Below are 17077 nucleotides of genomic sequence, written 5' to 3' on the forward strand. Positions count from 1 at the left end.
GATCAAGACACCGTGGCATTGACATGAGGACACACAGACTAGTGAAGCAGAACAAGAAGCCCAGAAAAGGACCCACACATAATACAGTCAACTGACTTCCAATCGAGGCAATTAAGGTCACTTTGATGGTCCTAAAACAACCGACTACGCACGTGCAAGAAAATGACGCTTGACTCCTACAGCTCATCCTGTGCGTGAAAGCCAGTATGTCTGAGTCAGACACCAAGATGCAAAGACATAGCCAGAAAACTTCTGGAAGAAAACACAGGTTCTATTCTGCTGACCTGGAATATGCTAAAAATTTGGGGGCAGGATGCAAAAACCACTGACTGCAGAAGTAAATATGGATATGCTGGATTTCAGATTTTACAATTTCTGCCCATCAGAAGGTACCGTTAAAGAAGATAATTAATCTATAGATTAATCAGAGACTCAGTCTTGAAGGCAAGAAACACTGAGAGAAAGAGGGACGTTTCAGGTTTTAACTACCAGTAAATATGACCATTTAAATTTTGTATGCAGAAAATAACTGCTTCAATAGAAGCAGTTCTAAAGATGAGATGACCTAAATATTAGAACTACACAAGACTTTAAAATAACTATGATAGGAGGTCAAAACAGATCATGAAAGAGGCATACAACGTGTGAACAGATAGGGAATTTCAGAAGAGAGATGGAAACTATTTTTTTTGAAAGCAAAAGAAAAATGCTAGAAATGAAAAAATGGGATATCACAAAGAATAATTCATTACATGGGCTTTTATTAAAAGCACACTAGACACAGAGGAGGAAAGGACCAGTAAACTTGAGGAGGGGTACATCTAAAGTATCCACCCAAACTGAAACACACAGAAGAGGGAAGAGAAACAGAACAGAGTATCCAAAGTCCATGGGTTCTTTCCAATGAGCTAACATACACGAATGGAATTTTAAAAGGAGAGGAGACTAAAGGGAGGCAGAAAAATGTTTGAAGAGATAATGGCCCAAAAATGTCAGAACTGATGAAAGACATCGACCCAAAGAACAAAAAACAGCTCAACAAACACTGAGAAAGATACAAACCTACAGAGCTACACCCAGACACCTCACAGTCAACGGATGAAAACCAGAGATTAAAAAAGCAAAATCTTAAAGGGAGCCATGAAAACAGAAACGACACATCACATTCAAAGGCACAACTGATACACGTGATGGCTAACGTCTCAGCAAAAGTGACGGCGAAATAAACACATTTCCAGTCAAAGCTGAAAGGAGTTATGTCCAGAAGGCCTGCTCTATAAGAAATAATTTCATTTTAGTAACTTCTTTAGGGTGAAGGGAAATAATGATACTACATGGAGAACCTTATTCAGGAAGGAACAAAGGGGAGGTTCCTGGGTGAATACCAAGGACCTCCCCTGGGACGTCCCTGGGGGTTCAGTGGCCAAGACTCTTGCACTGCAGGGGCGCGGGTTCCATCCCTGGTCGGGAACTAAGATCCTGCATGCCTGGCAGTATGGCCAAAAAAAAGATAAAAGGAAGACCTTTCTTAAAGCACAGACAAGAGTCGGGTTCTCCGAGCTAAAGTATCAACAATCAACTTGTCTGTGATCCTCCGTGAGAACTCTGGCAAAACCACAGCAATACTCTCCGAGCACAGTACTCTATTCTCTAATTTGGAAAAAAAACTCCAAGATACTCTGTTTAGGCAAAAAAAAAAAACCTAAAAAAAAAAAAAAGACAAGGTGCAGAACACGGCACCTCTTTTATGAGGGTGGGGAGATGGGTATTAAAATCTGCACTTCTATTCATGTGCATATGCAGAAAGAAACTCTGAAAGGATGCACACAAGATGACCGCTCTCACCCACTGCTGGCAGAAGTACAATTGTACAAACAACCCCGGAAAGCAATCTGTCAGGCTCGAGCAATGCTGACGACGTGCACATACCAAACCCCGCAATTCCAATACACGGTCTCCACCCTGGAGAAACCAGGACACAAGGCCAGCTGACAGGCGTGAGAACACTCACTGAACACTGCCCGCCACGGTAAGAGGGTGCGAGCAAATCAACGAGCGAAAGACGCAGGCTGCGGGACACGTGCAGTTTGAAGCCATTTACACGGAGATTTTGAACAGGAACAAAAATGTCATTTCTTGCTTATGAGCACACACATCTGTGAGTAAAAAGTGTCTCTAAAGCATAGCTAGACAATAATAAAGGCCAAATGCAGGATAAAATGTTACCTTCGAAGAGGGAGAGAGAATTTTTATCTTTTTTAATGATTATTTTTTAATAATACTTAATCATTTTATTTTTTAATGATTAACAACTTTACTAATAAGAAAACCCTTACCAATGGTTCAAAAAGAATAAAAAGACACAATCGAGGGAGAATTAATAGGGAAGGCATGTTTCAATTACATCCGTGGCTTTTTGGATCTTAAAGAGAGTAACAGATATAAAGTAAAAACAAAAATTCTGAGGTTCTGAATGAATCCAATCATTAGGAACCTGGTCTTTTTAAATTTCCAGCTGATTCTGACAAGGCAGCCAATCTAATGACAGCATCTGGACGGAACTGAATTATAACATCTCAGGTCTCTGCTGGTTTTAAAAAATTAAAGCTCTGTAACTGATAGATTAAAACTAGTTTTGTCACCTGACTTTCATTTCTAACCAAGACTTCCCAGGTTCTTGTTTTATAACATGCAATGGAAGTAAAGCACAAACATGAGATGGAGTAATTAATCAACTTAAACCCTCTAGAAAATGATAATTTACCACGTATTTACTTCTTTTAAAGAAATTTCTTCTTTTTTACTTATTTTTCTATATTTGTTTATTTTATTTATTTATTTATTTTTGGCTGCGTCGGGTCTTAGCTGCAGCACACGGGATCTTTCCTTGTGGTGCGCGGGCTTCTCTCTAGTTGCAGCGTGCAGGGTTTCTCTCTCTAGCTGTGGCGCACAGGCTCAGGGCACGCAGGCTCTGTAGTTTGCGGCACACAGCCTCTCTAGTTGATGCATGCAGGGTCAGTACTTGCGGCGCGTGGGCCAGTCGCCCTGCGGCATGTGGGATCTTCATTCACTGACCAGGGATCAAGCCCGCATCCCTTGCATTGGAGGGTGGATTCTTTACCACTGGACCTCCAGGGAAGTCCCCGAAATTTCTTCTCTTTAAGGAAATATCAGCAAATGCTAAAAAGTTCTTGCAATTAAGCTCTCATCGACAGAGTCATCATTCTATAATTAGGTAAGCACCTCTGATCTGTATCTCACATCTGCTGAAATAAGATGTAAGGCTATTTCATTCCATCAGCTCCTGACCTCTTGAAAAAGTTTTGTCTTTAACTGTCTATTTGTGAGCTGCACTGTCAGCTCAAGGCTATTTCCCAATGAAAGAGTAAAACCCAGTGAACTCTAGAGGACTTCATGTTAGACCAATAGCCATCATTACGAAGGGAGCTAATCATTAGTGTGCATGAAACAGTCAGCAAACTGTGAGAACAGAGGGAAAAGAGAAGACAGCTTAGGTTTCACAGTGTCCTTTCTTGGTTCTCCACTAGGGAACAGGTAAACACAAAAACGCAGAAGGCCAGATACAGGTAACCAAGGGTGGAACCAGGTGAAGAAAACAGAATCATAAATAAGGCTCCTCACTCTTTCCCTCCTTATGGAAGGAATGGTGCTAAGAACTTAGACGTGAGGGAAAAAAGGAGAAAATGGCAACTTGTCAGATGGCCCAGCAGAACGAAAATGAAAATGAAGCCAGGGAATTCTGAGGTCATCTCCTGGGGGCATCACTGGTCCATCCCTGTGTCATCTTGTCTACCTGGCACTTGGCATCTCACCTGTAAGGTGAAATGGCTGACAGTGACACTTTTTCAGGCAGCTGTTTTGAGGATGAAGAGATACTGATGATGGGAAGTACTTCGGTAACAGCAGTGGTTGACATGTCGCATACTAAGATTCTGTACCTGGGAGGCTAAGCAAACTCAGCAGCAGAAACACCTGATCACACGACTCCCCTTAGAAAAGAAAAAAGTGCTCTGCTCCATCTCCCAAATGACAGACGTGAGAAAAGCCACATCTGTGTGCTCTGCTCCAACAGAAACTCACTGTTCTCATCATAGGGTCTGATCCTTATACTTTCCTGGGGGGCAAGAGGGAAGCAAGGCTCAGGGTTTAAAGGACGCTGGCATATTATAAGAACCATTGTTCTTTTTTTCTTCTTCTATTTATTTATTTATTTATTTATTTATTTATTTATTTATTTATTTTGAGGTACACCAAGTTCAATCATCTGTATTTATACACATATCCCCGTATTCCCTCCCTCCCTCGACTCCTCCACCCTCCCCGTCCCAGTCCTCAAAGGCATCATCCATCCTCGAGTTGATCTCCCTTTGTTATACAGCAACTTCCCACTGGCTATCTATTTTACAGCTGGTAGTATATATGTGTCTATGCTACTCTCTCACTTCGTCCCAGCTTCCCCTTCACCCCCTGCCCCCCCAACCTCGTGTCCTCCAGTCCATTCTCTGCATCTGCGTCCTTGTTCTTGTTTTTGTCTTGTCACTGAGTTCATCAGTACCATTTTTAGATTCCGTATATATGAGTTAGCATACAATATTTGTCTTTCTCTCTCTGACTTACTTCACTCTGTATGACAGAGTCTAGGTCTATCCACCTCATTACATATAGCTCCATCTCATTCCTTTTTATAGCTAAATAATATTCCATTGTATATATATGCCACATGTTCTTTATCCATTCATTTGCTGATGGGCATTTAGGTTGCTTCCATGTCCTGGCTATTGTAAATAGTGCTACAATAAACATTACGGTACATGTTTCTTTTGGGATTATGGTTTTCTCTGGGTATATGCCCAGGAGTGGGATGACTGGATCCTATGGTAGTTCTACTTTTAGTTTTTTAAGGAACCCCCAAACTGTTTCCATAGTGGCTGTACCAACTTACATTCCCACCAACAGTGCAGGAGAGTTCCATTTTCTCCACACCCTCTCCAGCATTTGTTGTTTCCAGATTTTGTGATGATGGCCATTCTGACCGGTGTGAGGTGATACCTCATTGTGGCTTTGACTTGCATTTCTATGATGCTTAGTGATGTTGAGAACCACTGTTATAAAATGTCTCATCAGGCTTTCCCACCCCCTCCCAACCCTCTGTTCAAAGCAAGTACTTGCAGGCAATGATGGAATAGAAGGTTTGGACCAACCCTCCCTAGAAAGACAACTGGGAAAGCACGATGAAATACACATGGCATGTTGCTAAGAGCAGGAAAAAGCTATTATCATAGTGTGGCATTACCCGGCCATGATTCAGAAGTAGATGGATATCTGGAGAGGTAGCCTAGCAACTGTGACTGCCTTTGCTACCTCCGCCCCACCCCAGAGGAGGTAGACGAGAAGCCAGGGAGCACTGCAACAGCTCTGGTGGAATAGGGACCAAAAGTTGGGGTCCAGGGGCATACCAAGCAGGAGGTCCCTGGCAAAACCCCCGCACTTAATCCCCAAGGAATGTATCCTGGAGCAAGACTGAAATAAATATAAGCCTGCCCTTGAAGGGACTGCAGGCTGACTTCAAGCCACCTGGATGGCTCTGAAAATCTCAAGCTCTGAGATTAGACTAAACTCCTGACCCTGGAGACTAATGCCCCCTCCAGCACGTAGCACCAGCAAACGAAAATGCCCTCAGGTAGAAGAAAGCATTGTGCTAAGAATCAGGTCATTTCTACAGGGACAACAAGATACCCACAAGAAGAGGAATGAAATTGGAGCCCCACCTCACACTACAAGCAAAGATTAAATCAAAATGTATCACAGACTAAATTTAAGAGCGAATACTATAAAGCTATTATAAGAAAATAAATATAGGTGTAAATCTCAGGGCCTAGGATTAAACGATGATTTCTTAGAAATGACACAAAAAGCAATAAAAAGAAATGACATACTGATACGTATACAACATGGATAAACCTTGAAAGCATTACACTAAGTAAAAGAAGACAGTCTCAAAAGGACACATAGTGTATGAGTGTGTTTGTATGAAATGTTGAGGATGGGTAAATCTACAGGGACAGAAAGCAGGTGAGTGGTGGGCTGGGGCTGGGGGTGGAGAAGTGACTGCCGACATAGAGAGGACAGCTTTTCTCCTTGGGTTGATGAAAATGTTCTGAAATTAGATTATGGTGAGAGTTGCACAATTCTGTGAACATAATAGAAACCACTGAATCATATCTTAAAAGGGTGAACTGCATGATATGTGAATTATACTTCAATAAACTGTTCTTAAAAATTATTATAATAATCTTTTTCCAAACATAATGACCAGCATGATTATCAGATAACCTAGCACACGCAAAGACAAAACGACACGAACAAGAAAAAGGCACAACGGATAACAGAACCAGGTCCAAACTCAACCAAAACCACTGTCAAAACAATCATGACTGTTACAGGCTAGTTAGAGAAAAGCCAAACAAACATTCCTAAAAAGAAAGAACTAGAAATCCCATAACTGGAAACTACCATAACCAAAATGAAGACCCCAGTGAACAAGAACAGACTTAACAGCAGACTGGACACAGCTAAAGTGAGCCGGAAAGTAACAAGAAAAACCCAACCAGACTAAAGGGGGAAAAAGGATAGTAGAACACAAAGAGAAGATAAAAGTAGAATATAGTGAAAAAGTCTAAAATATATTTAAATTAGTTGGGAAAGAGGAGGAAATGGGGCAACATTATATTTTAAGGGAAATGGCTGAAAATTTTTTCCAAAAGTTAGAAAAATACCAATCCACAGAGTTAAAAATCCCAGGGAATTCCAAGCAGAATAAATAAAAAAGAGTCTACATCCAGACACAATAAAGTGAAACCAGAAAATCAAAGTAAAAGAGAAAGTTCTAGAAGCAGCCTGTAAACAGGAGGCATATTGCCCTCTGAAGACAAAATGTAAAGTGATTAACCTCAAAGTAATCAGAATATTCCGCTATCAAAGATGAAATGATTCAGGTTAATCCACAGTTTGCCTATACTTGGAAAAAAATACAAATTAAATAAGACAGATCTCAGAAAGAGGTTTGGAAGGAAAATGGCTCAGAAATAAAAGCAACGCGTTACCTTCAGCCACTGCTCAGCCTGCTCCTTACTCTGGACGGCAAGAACAAGTGGGTCTGTGCCCTGCTGAGTAATTTTCAACTCGTGCTTCTTCTTTTTGCTGTCTTTCGGAATATAGGTAATGTGGCAGCCTTGCAGCGGCAGTTCCATCTGGGGCTGCTGGTCCTTGGAACTTTTGTAGCACTGCATTGGACAGGAGAAATCCCGGTTAGGCTATAAGGAAGTCCAAGCAGAAACACTGATAAAACTCTGGCACAATGACAGCTGGAGCACTGGTGAAGCACCTGGAGGTCCGACCGAAGGCTGGAGAAGCAGGACTGGGCAGAGGAAGAGGCAAAGCCTCAGTGCAGTTCAAGTACCAGGCCCTGACGGACCCCGAGGGAGCTCTGGAGCTGGACCACGCCAGCAGGCTGGTACCACGAGGCGGGCATTCACACTCAGGCATCGCATGGGACGCAGACCCGCTGGGAAGGGACACAACCTTGGGCAGCTTCTGCCAGCAGCCCTCCCTGCAAGGGAGGGAAATGAAGGGGTCTGGGCACATCACAGAGAGCTGCCTGGGCACAGAAAGGAACGGGTTCTGGGAGGACATTCAGGAAAGCTGGTAGTGCTGGTGCCTGTGGGAGGACGGGCTGGGAACACTTAGGGGAAGAGGCTGGCTCTGTTTTCTGTTTATAGCTTTCTGTCCTGTTAAACTTTGAAAGCACTTGCTTTTATTACTGTTAATTTTTTTTTCACCATCAACAGGGGTCATTTGGGTGGTTGGATCATAGGTCATTTTTGAATGAAAAAAGCTTCATAATGAAACGATTCTGCATTTCATCAGTGCTTTCATGTGGTTTTCCATTAATTCTTCTTAAATATTCACAACTACTCTAAATGGTAGGTGTTATCATCTCAATTTGGAAGATGGGAAACCTGGTAGGTGATAGAAGAAAAAGAAGATGAGGAAGGAGGGAAGGAAGAGACAGGATGGGGGGAGCCAGGGCTGGGGCAGAGGGTCTGGCAGGTGCTGACCCGACCTCAACCATAGGCTTCCTGCAGCGTGTTTTAAAACTTCTCTTTTACATAAGAGTCGACTGTGTATTTTTAAAATGTTTATATAATACATCCACATCTTGCAGCCATTATGTCAGATTGTAAATACGGACCATATTAATCTTTTTTAATCTTTTTTTTTTTGTTCCTTACTTTAAAATTCCCCCATGGCATCATCATTTTTGGCATACTCTAAATCTGGGAGAAATTCAGGCCACACATGTGGAAAAAACATGTACTTACACTGTTTAAAAAAAAATTTTTTTTTTTTTTAACAAAACCATCAATTAAAAAACATACAATGTCCTAAGAATCTAGTAAAGCAAGATTCCCCTAATTCACAGATGAGACTCTTTGTTAGAAAAGGGTGTTGTCTGCTCCACTGAGAGTGAGAGAGAGGACCATACATCCTCATGGGTTGTTTTAATGACAGAATTTTGAGTGACTTCTTTTCCCAAGGTTAATTTGAAGGGAAAACAAATACAAAAACATACTCTAAATTCATAATTCCAAGCACCAGCCATGGTTTCTAAAAGAAGGAGGACGGACAGACGGCGCGTCCCTGGTGGGGGACGCGCTTCCTAACGAGGCGCCCTGGTGGACTCACGCCTGCAGCAAAGGGTCTGGTCCTCCTGCCCCCGCTCCTCTGTTACTTACTCTATCTGCCTATTCTGCCTCTCCAAGCTACAAGGAAAGAAAAAAAAAAGAGTCAGCCCTTAGCTTTCCAAAAGAATTTCCTTTCCCGGGCACTCTCCCCCGGACCTCGGCTGGCCTGCCTGGCCCACTGCGATGACAGGGCTGTGAGGAACTCAGTGACTCACTGCACATGGGAAAATCCACCCTGCGACTTCCGGCACGTTAACGCGGGGCGTGTGTCCACGGACACGGGCCGCAGACGCTGGCCCGAGCTGGGGGTGGTTTTGCCCGCTGGTTGCTTCAGCGGGGCTGACGAAACCAACAGCACTGAAGCCATGGTGGCCTCGGCCAGGCTCGCTGACGGCCTGTCATGGGCCGGCGGCCCCTGACCGCTGCTCCCTCTCCCCTCCACCGAGGTTAACGCCGCCGCCTGGGTACACATTCCACCCGCTCAGACGGCTGACCACATCTTACCAGCTCTATGCAAGAGCAACCAAGTCGCAAGGCTTTACCAGTAGTTTGGTGTCTTTGATGACGCAGAGCAGCTTGGTCCACTGCCCGAAGCGCTTCTTCCGCAGCAGGAAGGCACAGATCTTGGCGTCCTTCACCAGGTCCATGGAGGCCTCCTCCGAGGGCCACTGGTGCCGCGTTTTCTTCCCCTTTCCATCCTCCTCCTCCTCATCGTACGACTCATAAGAGCTACTCATTGCATCCGAGTCATAATCTGTCAAAAGCAAGAAATACAAGTAAAAAACCTAGTTACAGAAACCTTATCTTGAGGACGACCGGTGGGCTCCAGGGTACGTTACTGTATTAGTCCCTGAGGAAGGGGCTTCTGCCTTCAGGGAACTGGGGAACCGTTAGTTAGCAAAAATGGAGAGAAAATAACTGAGGCGTGGGCACTGGAAACTCCACGACGAGTTTTCAACCTAGGTGACTAAGAACTCTGCATTTATAAAAACCACTTCTGGACTGTTCGATAGGGGCCCAGCAGACGCTACATGGCTGAATCCTCGCTGCGTTCTTTCCGGGCCCTCTGACTCCCATCCTGCAGCGAGTTTCACCAAAGAAAACTCCCATCCACGCCTCTCAAGTTCTTTCAAGCCTGCAGCGCCCTCCTCCCTCCCAGCACTGCCGCACACACAAAGGCTTCCTAAGGTTCGAGACCCAAGCCCAGGCCACCCCTCTCCCTCAGTCATCCTTGGGGTTTTCAGAGACGCTGACACCTGCCCTTCCCATCCTGCAAGGCATCAGCACTTAAATACCGAGTTACTGGTAGGGTCCCAGCTAGATCCCATTCTCCCCTGCCTCGGGGTCTCTGCACACCCCACTCTCACCCAGGTGTCCTGCTCATCCCACCCAGGCTCCAGCCTCTGCCTGGACATACGCTCTCATCACCCGGGATTTGACTCACGGCACCTCCTCCACAAAGCCCTCCCTGGATCACCAGAACTGACAGCTATACACTGAACTGTGTGCCCCCCGCGCCCAGATCCATGGGTTGAAGCTCGAGCCCCAGTGTGACTGTATCTGGAGACGGGACTTTTAGGAGGTAACTGTGGCTACATGAGGTCCTAACCCACTTAGAAGAAGAGGAAGAGGGAGAGCCTGCTCTGTGCCCTCTCTCCCTGCCCGGTGAGGACACGGGGGAAGGCGGCCAGATATAAGCCAGGAGGAGAGCCCCCACCACAAGCTGACCATGCCCGAGCCCTGACCTCGGACTTCCCGCTTCCAGCCTCTAGAACGGTGAGAGAACAAACGCCTGCTGTTTTGCCACCCAGCCTGTGCTGTTTTGCTATGGCAACCTGAGCGGACACCTCTGCTTCCACACGACCCAGCACAAACTCATCCCACTACACTGGGACCTCCGTCCGTCTGTCTGTCCTGCATGAGGCTGCGCGTCGCCTGCAGGAAGGGAGGCCACCTTGTCGGATGTGACTGTGCCCGCACTTAACAAACTACCTGGCACAGGGCAAGCAGCAACTACCTGTAGAAGGAGGAACAGTTAGATCAACTTAAATGAAATGCAAAGCCCTCGGAAGCGTGGCTGGCACCTTAAACGTGGTGAATAAACCCTAGCGACTGCCAGTGAGATCATTCCCTGCGGCCCCGCGGGCTCCTAAGGCCCTGGCACTCATCGCCTCCGCACTCCCCACCCCACGCCACCCCCGCACACACCTGGAACACACTCGCTCTTCACAACGCACGTGAGGCACGGACACCGGAATGAGGAATGAGCCGCAGACGAGGGGAACCCGCGGCTGGAGGAACCGGCCGCACAAGGCGGAAAAGGCGCGTCTCGGAACAGAGCTCACTGGGAACCGGACTGTGATTTGTACTCAGTGGACACGCGTGCAGGTTAATGTCCTCAAAAAGAATTATTTACTGAGCGGAGGGAATAGAAAGCTTGGCGGTTTAGGTTGACTTTTAAGTCCTGATGAAGAGGTCAGGAAAGGGCTTTAAGCAGGAGACGAGGGCGGCCAAAGAGATAACTCTGGCAACAGCATCGAGAATGGGCTGAAGCTGGGGGCACACACAGGGACCCGTCAGGAGGCGTCTCAGTGATGTCGGGAAGGGTGCTGGGACTGCGCCCCGAGTGGAGGGAGGCAGGGACCCGAGCGGCCTTACGGATCTCGGTTACAGACCTCCATGGAGAGAGAAGGAGACAGCAGAGCCCAGAGTCCCCTCTTGTGCTGCGTAAGTCAAGGTCTTTCTCCTCCTCCTCCCACGCCCTCCCCGATAGTAACACATGGGCGTGCACACGCATACTCACCCCATACGCCAGCATCTACATCTACCCAACGCTGCCTGTTCACGGGGCAGCCATGGTGGCCATTTACATTCAAATTCCAAGTAAAGTAAAGTAAAACTGATATTCAGTTCCGTAGTTCAAGTACTCAAAGGCCTGGTGGCTAAGGGGCCGCTCTCCCGGGCAGCACAGAGAGGGGACATTTCCGTCGCCAGGGAAACACAATGACACACAGGTGCCTGGAGAGCAGCACCTGCGGGACACGGAGACGCCTGGGGGAAGCGGCTGGTCCCCACTGCTCACGAGTCGCGCCAACCAGACACGAGGGTCTAGAAGGAACACGATTTGCAAAAGCAATGAAAATAATAAAACATTGTACCAACAGCGGAGAGCCTTGCATTTTTCAACAGTGTTTACATCATGGCCACTGAAGCCAAGTTAGTGGCCACCCTCGTGCGGAGGGGGCTGTGAAGAGGAAGGGGCAGGCGGGGGGCTTCGGGGCTGATGAGCTTCTGTTTTTGACCTGGTGGTGGTTCCTCAGAAGTTTCACTTTATGGTAAGTCATGAAGCGTACAGTCATATTTTATGCACTTTTTGATGAAGATATTTTATAATAAAAGGCTTTTTTAGGTGCAGCATGGCTGGAACGCAGGACGCAAGGAAGGAAGCGTGAAACTGTGAGAGACCACGTGCTGCTCCGTGGCCTGAGGTTCGCGAAGAGATTTCAGACAGGCGGTGGACCAAGTCCTATTTTATCCCAGGAAGGTGCTCACGACAGCTTGGGGGACCACGAACCCCTCCGTGCTCAACTCATTTTCTAGAACATCAAATTCAGTAAACGCTGAATGAACAAATGAACAAAAGAATTAATGACTAAATCAGTCAGAAATGGGAAAATGTCATCATTCATGCAACAACTATTTGAGCGCTCACTAGGTGTCGGGCGGTATTTTTTATACTTGTATTTGTATGCTGTGGGGCAAAGCCATGAGAAGAGGGGACCAGCTCCGCGTTTACACCCCCGTCCCGCGGGTCCTCTCGGCCGCCCAGAGGCGGGCGCAGGGCAGCACCCTCACCTCGGAGGAAAGGACGGGTGATGCCGAGCGACCCGGAGACGCGTCCCAGACCACCTCCTGATGCAGCACGCAGCCGAAACCGGATTCTCAACTGAAGACAGTAGACCGTGCCCCTGGCCGCCCTTTTCATCGGGGGAGTGAACAGGTTGAGGGCCACAGCTGAAGAAGACGCTAAGTGCATGGCCCGCCTTCCTCTGAGAGAGCGAGACGGATGGAGTCGCGTTACAGGAAGGTCGGCCGACGTAGCCGCAGACCCAGCAGCTGGGAGCGAGCGTCTGAGCCCACAGGACAACCCGCTGGCTGGCAAGGCCCCTGGCCGGTCACCCAACAGTCCCGGCTGCCTCCCGGGGGCTGCAGCAGGACGTCAAGGGGCCGAGCGCTGGGGCCGGGGTTGGGACCTCGCGGGGAGGCAACGAGGGCCTGTGGAAGGTCAGGAAAGGCACAGGGCGGGGGAGGGGAGGCGCGCCGAGCGGCGCCGACAGCCTGAGTCCAGCGCTCGTCCCAGGCGGCCCCTCCGACCGGGTGCTGGGGACAGCCGTCCACGGACGCCTGCACCAGCCCCGCCACCACGTGAGGTCGAACCCCTGGGACACACCTACTTGCACGTCATGCTGCTTCTGCCCCTCGGCCCCCACGCTGCTCTGGAAACGGGACAGAGCCCCCGGCAGCCGCTCACAGGAGAAGCTCGGCGCCGACCCGGGGGTCCGGGGCTCGGCCTCGCCAGCCTCCGAGGAGAGCCATGTCAGCTCTGCGACACGGCCCTGGCTGGCGACACCCCGGGGGAGCCTAGATGCTTGACGGACCCGCGCTTTAGCCCCGTAGTCTAAAGGCTCCGACCGACCCCAGCTGCCCCGCACAGGCTCCGGGGCATCCGACCCACCCAGGGGCACGCGGCCTCGCTTCAGAGCAGGCGCCTCTCCGTCGGGCTGCATCGGGCCCATGAGTTGCAGGCACCCAAGGCGGGGAGTGTGACTTGGCCAGAAGAGAATGAGGTCACCCTAAAGTGGACAGAGGACGTCGTACCCTCGGGGGGAGTCAGGGAGTTTCCGACACACCAGCAATAGTCGAACACAATACGCTGAACCGTGACTGCGCCTGTCTTTGCACATTCACTGCCGATAAAGAGGGCTGTGCGGATGCCAAACTGACCCTAGAGGAATGGTGGTGTCTTTTTTTTTTTTTTTTAACAAATTTATTTAATTTCTGGCTCTGTTGGGTCTTCGTTGATGCGTGCAGGCTTTCTCTAGTTGTGGTGAGCAGGGGCTACTCTCTGTTGTGGTGCATGGGCTTCTCACTGTGGTGGCTTCTCTTGTTGCGGAGCATGGGCTTCAGTAGTTGCAGCATGCAGGCTCAGTAGTTGTGACTCTCGGTCTCTAGAGTGCAGGCTCAGTAGTTGTGGTGCACAGGCTTAGTTGCTCTGTGGCATGTGGGATCTTCCCAGACCAGGGCTCGAACCTGTGTCCCCTGCATTGGCAGGTGGATTCTTAACCACTGCACCACCAGGGAAGTCCCAATGGTGATGCTTTTATACTGTATCACCTCAGCAACAATGGAACACATTCCCCCAAATTCCCTTTCCTGGATGCTTCTGGGTTAGGACTGGCCACAAGAGAACTTTGTGAGCAACCTGGAAGGCAGACATGAGGCGGATGCAGGTCAGGAGGGCTCCAGGCACTGCGTCTCGGGCTCGCTGGTGCTGGGCTGCAGGCTCTCCTTCTTGGCGCTCCCTCAGGGTCCCCTCCCTGGCCGCCTCCGGGTCCTGGCCAGGTGCGTGCAGCTCCGTGGAGCTGCAGTTCAGCCTCGCGTGCAGGGAAGTGAGAGGCAGGGGGGTTGCCAGTGTCCTTCCTCACCCCCAGGCCTCGCCCAGCTCGCCCTGCCCCCGGCCGGCCCCACCACCATACAGGGTCTCACGTCTACAACACGCCCCTTACCCCACGACACTCCTCATGGTTCTGCTTCTCCGATAAACCGGGCTCGCCTCGGGGCTCAACAAAGCTACCCGAAGCCCACAAGTAAGAGAAGGCGGCGTGACCCTGGCCTGCCCTGGACTCAGCCCCCCAGCCACCATTCCCCACGGGGAGGGGTCCTCAACGGCAGTAAAAGTGTCAGGACTGCCGACCCGCCATCTCCCGGAGCAGCGGCCCTTCCATGACTTCCCTCTGCAATCAGCTCAACCAAAGGGGCCTGCCCACCAGCAGTGAAGGACATGACACACCAGTCGCCTGGGGCTTCTCAGATCGAAACTGACCAGAGGCTCCCACGAGCCAGACAAGATTACGATCCGTTTCTGGTCTTGAAAGTATGTTGGGGGAGGAGGAAGGAAGGTGGGAGAAGGCCGGGACCGAATGTTCCGCACGCTGGGAAACACCCTCATCAGACGCTCTCTTCCTTATTCACTGCTTTCAGAAAAAAAGGGCTCCGATGAAGTTTTGAATTCTATCAAGCCGTTTAATTTTTTGTTTTCTAATTAATTTACTATCATCTGAAATAGTGGACACTTAGAAATCACTTGAATGCATTTTTCCCACATGGTTCTCAAATGAAAGAGAAATTAAAATATTTAACGTTCGGATCTCAATACCCAGTACCTCACAGCCTCCTTATCAGAACTGTCCCTTCTCTCCTTCCGCGCTCACTCAGAACGCAACAAGGCTGGGCTGAGGCTGCGCCGGTCTGGTCCCGAGCAAGCCGAGGAACCAGGCGTGCGTGCGCGGGCAAGGGCCCTGCCCTCCAGGCCCTTCTGCCCGGCTCGCCCGGCTTCTACACGTCCCTCTTTGTGGTCAGAAAATATCCCGAAGGGGATTTCCTATAACAATCAAGTGAGATTCCACTCTGCTGAGATGGCTCTGCTCGTTGGCTGCCACGGGAGAGAAAGATCAGAAAACCCCAAGTCTGCGTGAAGCAGAGACTTCAGGAGACACGCAGGCAGCGAGGGTGAAGGAGCGCGTTTCCAGAAGCAGACAGAGGTCGGGACAAGAGGCCACGAGATGCCAATGCACGGCAAGCCTCTCCCTGACGTGAGCAGGTCACGCGTTCACTCCCCCTGTACCCACGTTCCGCAGGGAAAGCAAGCTGGATTCCTCGGTCAGCACATGCGGGTGTGCCACGATAGCCTCATTACAAGACAGAAAGCACGTGGCCTGCCGCCAGGGTATCGGGGGCGGGGCAGGAGGGAGAAATAAAGCCCAAGATCTAAAAACAAATTCCAGAGGTTTTTACAAAACAGTGTTCAACGCCAGCCTGTCCTTCTTTCCGTGAATGTGGAAGCTGGCTGCCAACAAAGGGGTACTTCTGAGTCCCCCGCAGGAGGCTAAAGGTCATGTCATGACAGCCCTAACGTAGGTAAAAACATTCTGGTAAAACCTGTATGAATGAAAAAAAAGGAAACAGGAAACAACCTAAATGTCCATGGACATATGAATGGATAAGGACGATGTGGTACATACATACCATGGAATATTACTCAGCCATAAAAAAGAACAAAATAATGCCATTTGCAGCACCATGGAGGCAACTAGAGACGATCATACTAACGGGAGTCACGCAGAGAAAGACAAATGCCATACGATATCACACATGTGTGGAATCTAAACTATGGCACAAATGAACTTGTCTGTGAAACAGAAACAGAATCAGGCACACAGCGAACAGACGGGTGGTTGCCAAAGGGGAGGAGGGCGGGGCGGGGATGGAGTGGAGTCTGGGATTAGCAGATGCAAACTGTTAGATACAGAATAAACAACAAGGTGCTACCGTAGAGCACAGGGAGCTATATCCAATACCCCGGGATACACCATAATGGAAGAGAATATGTGTACGTATAACTGAGTCACTTGGCTGTACAGCAGTAATTAACACAACATATTTCAATAAAAAATAAATTAAAAAAAAACCCCACAATGAACAGCTATGATGAGATGCCTGCTTGTTCTGTATCTGTGGTGCAGACGCTCTCTTGCTGGCACCGCGAGTGCAGCCTACAAGGGATGTGCCCTGGTCGAGGTGGTGTGGACCCCGAGAAAACAGGCCTCAGAGAGTCATTCCCTTCTGACAAAGGGAACACGTTTCACCGGCTGCCGCGTGTTCCCACAGCAACAAGAGTCCACAAGAAAGAAATCTGAATTACCGAAGGTCCTTGGAGGACACCTTAGACTCTTCAAAGCCCTTCCTGCATGTCCCTCCTTGGGCTCAGGACTTCCTGAACTCCACGTTTCCACGCTGCGCTGTGTGTGCCCCTAAAGCCCCATCACCCGGAAAGGGGGTGGCTCCCCAACAGCCCGGCAGGTCAGGGGTCCACTCACTTGAGGTGATGTATTCTGGGGCCTTCCCAGGGCTCAGCGGCACGGCCTCCTCGTAGTAGCCTTCTGGGAGAGAGGACGTGGGCAGCGGCGGCGGCCCGCTGTCAGGTGGCTGAGCGAACAAAGGAAGAAACAACAGAGCACAAGCATTAGCAGAAA

General features: G+C 49.0%; 1 protein-coding gene across 3 annotated transcripts in view; it reads right to left on the minus strand.

Moving 5' to 3' along the window:
* AFAP1 (actin filament associated protein 1) overlaps positions 1-17077 on the minus strand; it is a 155119-nt gene that overhangs the window by 58433 nt on the left and 79609 nt on the right. For all 3 annotated transcript variants that reach the window (XM_057705777.1, XM_057705779.1, XM_057705778.1), the window contains 3 exons: positions 16922-17030; positions 9308-9519; positions 7125-7304 (listed from right to left, as the gene is read on the minus strand). In XM_057705777.1, coding sequence (XP_057561760.1) covers positions 7125-7304; positions 9308-9519; positions 16922-17030 — 501 coding nt within the window. The remainder of the gene's footprint in view (positions 1-7124; positions 7305-9307; positions 9520-16921; positions 17031-17077) is intronic.

This window comes from Hippopotamus amphibius, chromosome 13 (genome assembly GCF_030028045.1).
Source record: "Hippopotamus amphibius kiboko isolate mHipAmp2 chromosome 13, mHipAmp2.hap2, whole genome shotgun sequence".
Lineage (NCBI taxonomy): Eukaryota > Metazoa > Chordata > Mammalia > Artiodactyla > Hippopotamidae > Hippopotamus > Hippopotamus amphibius.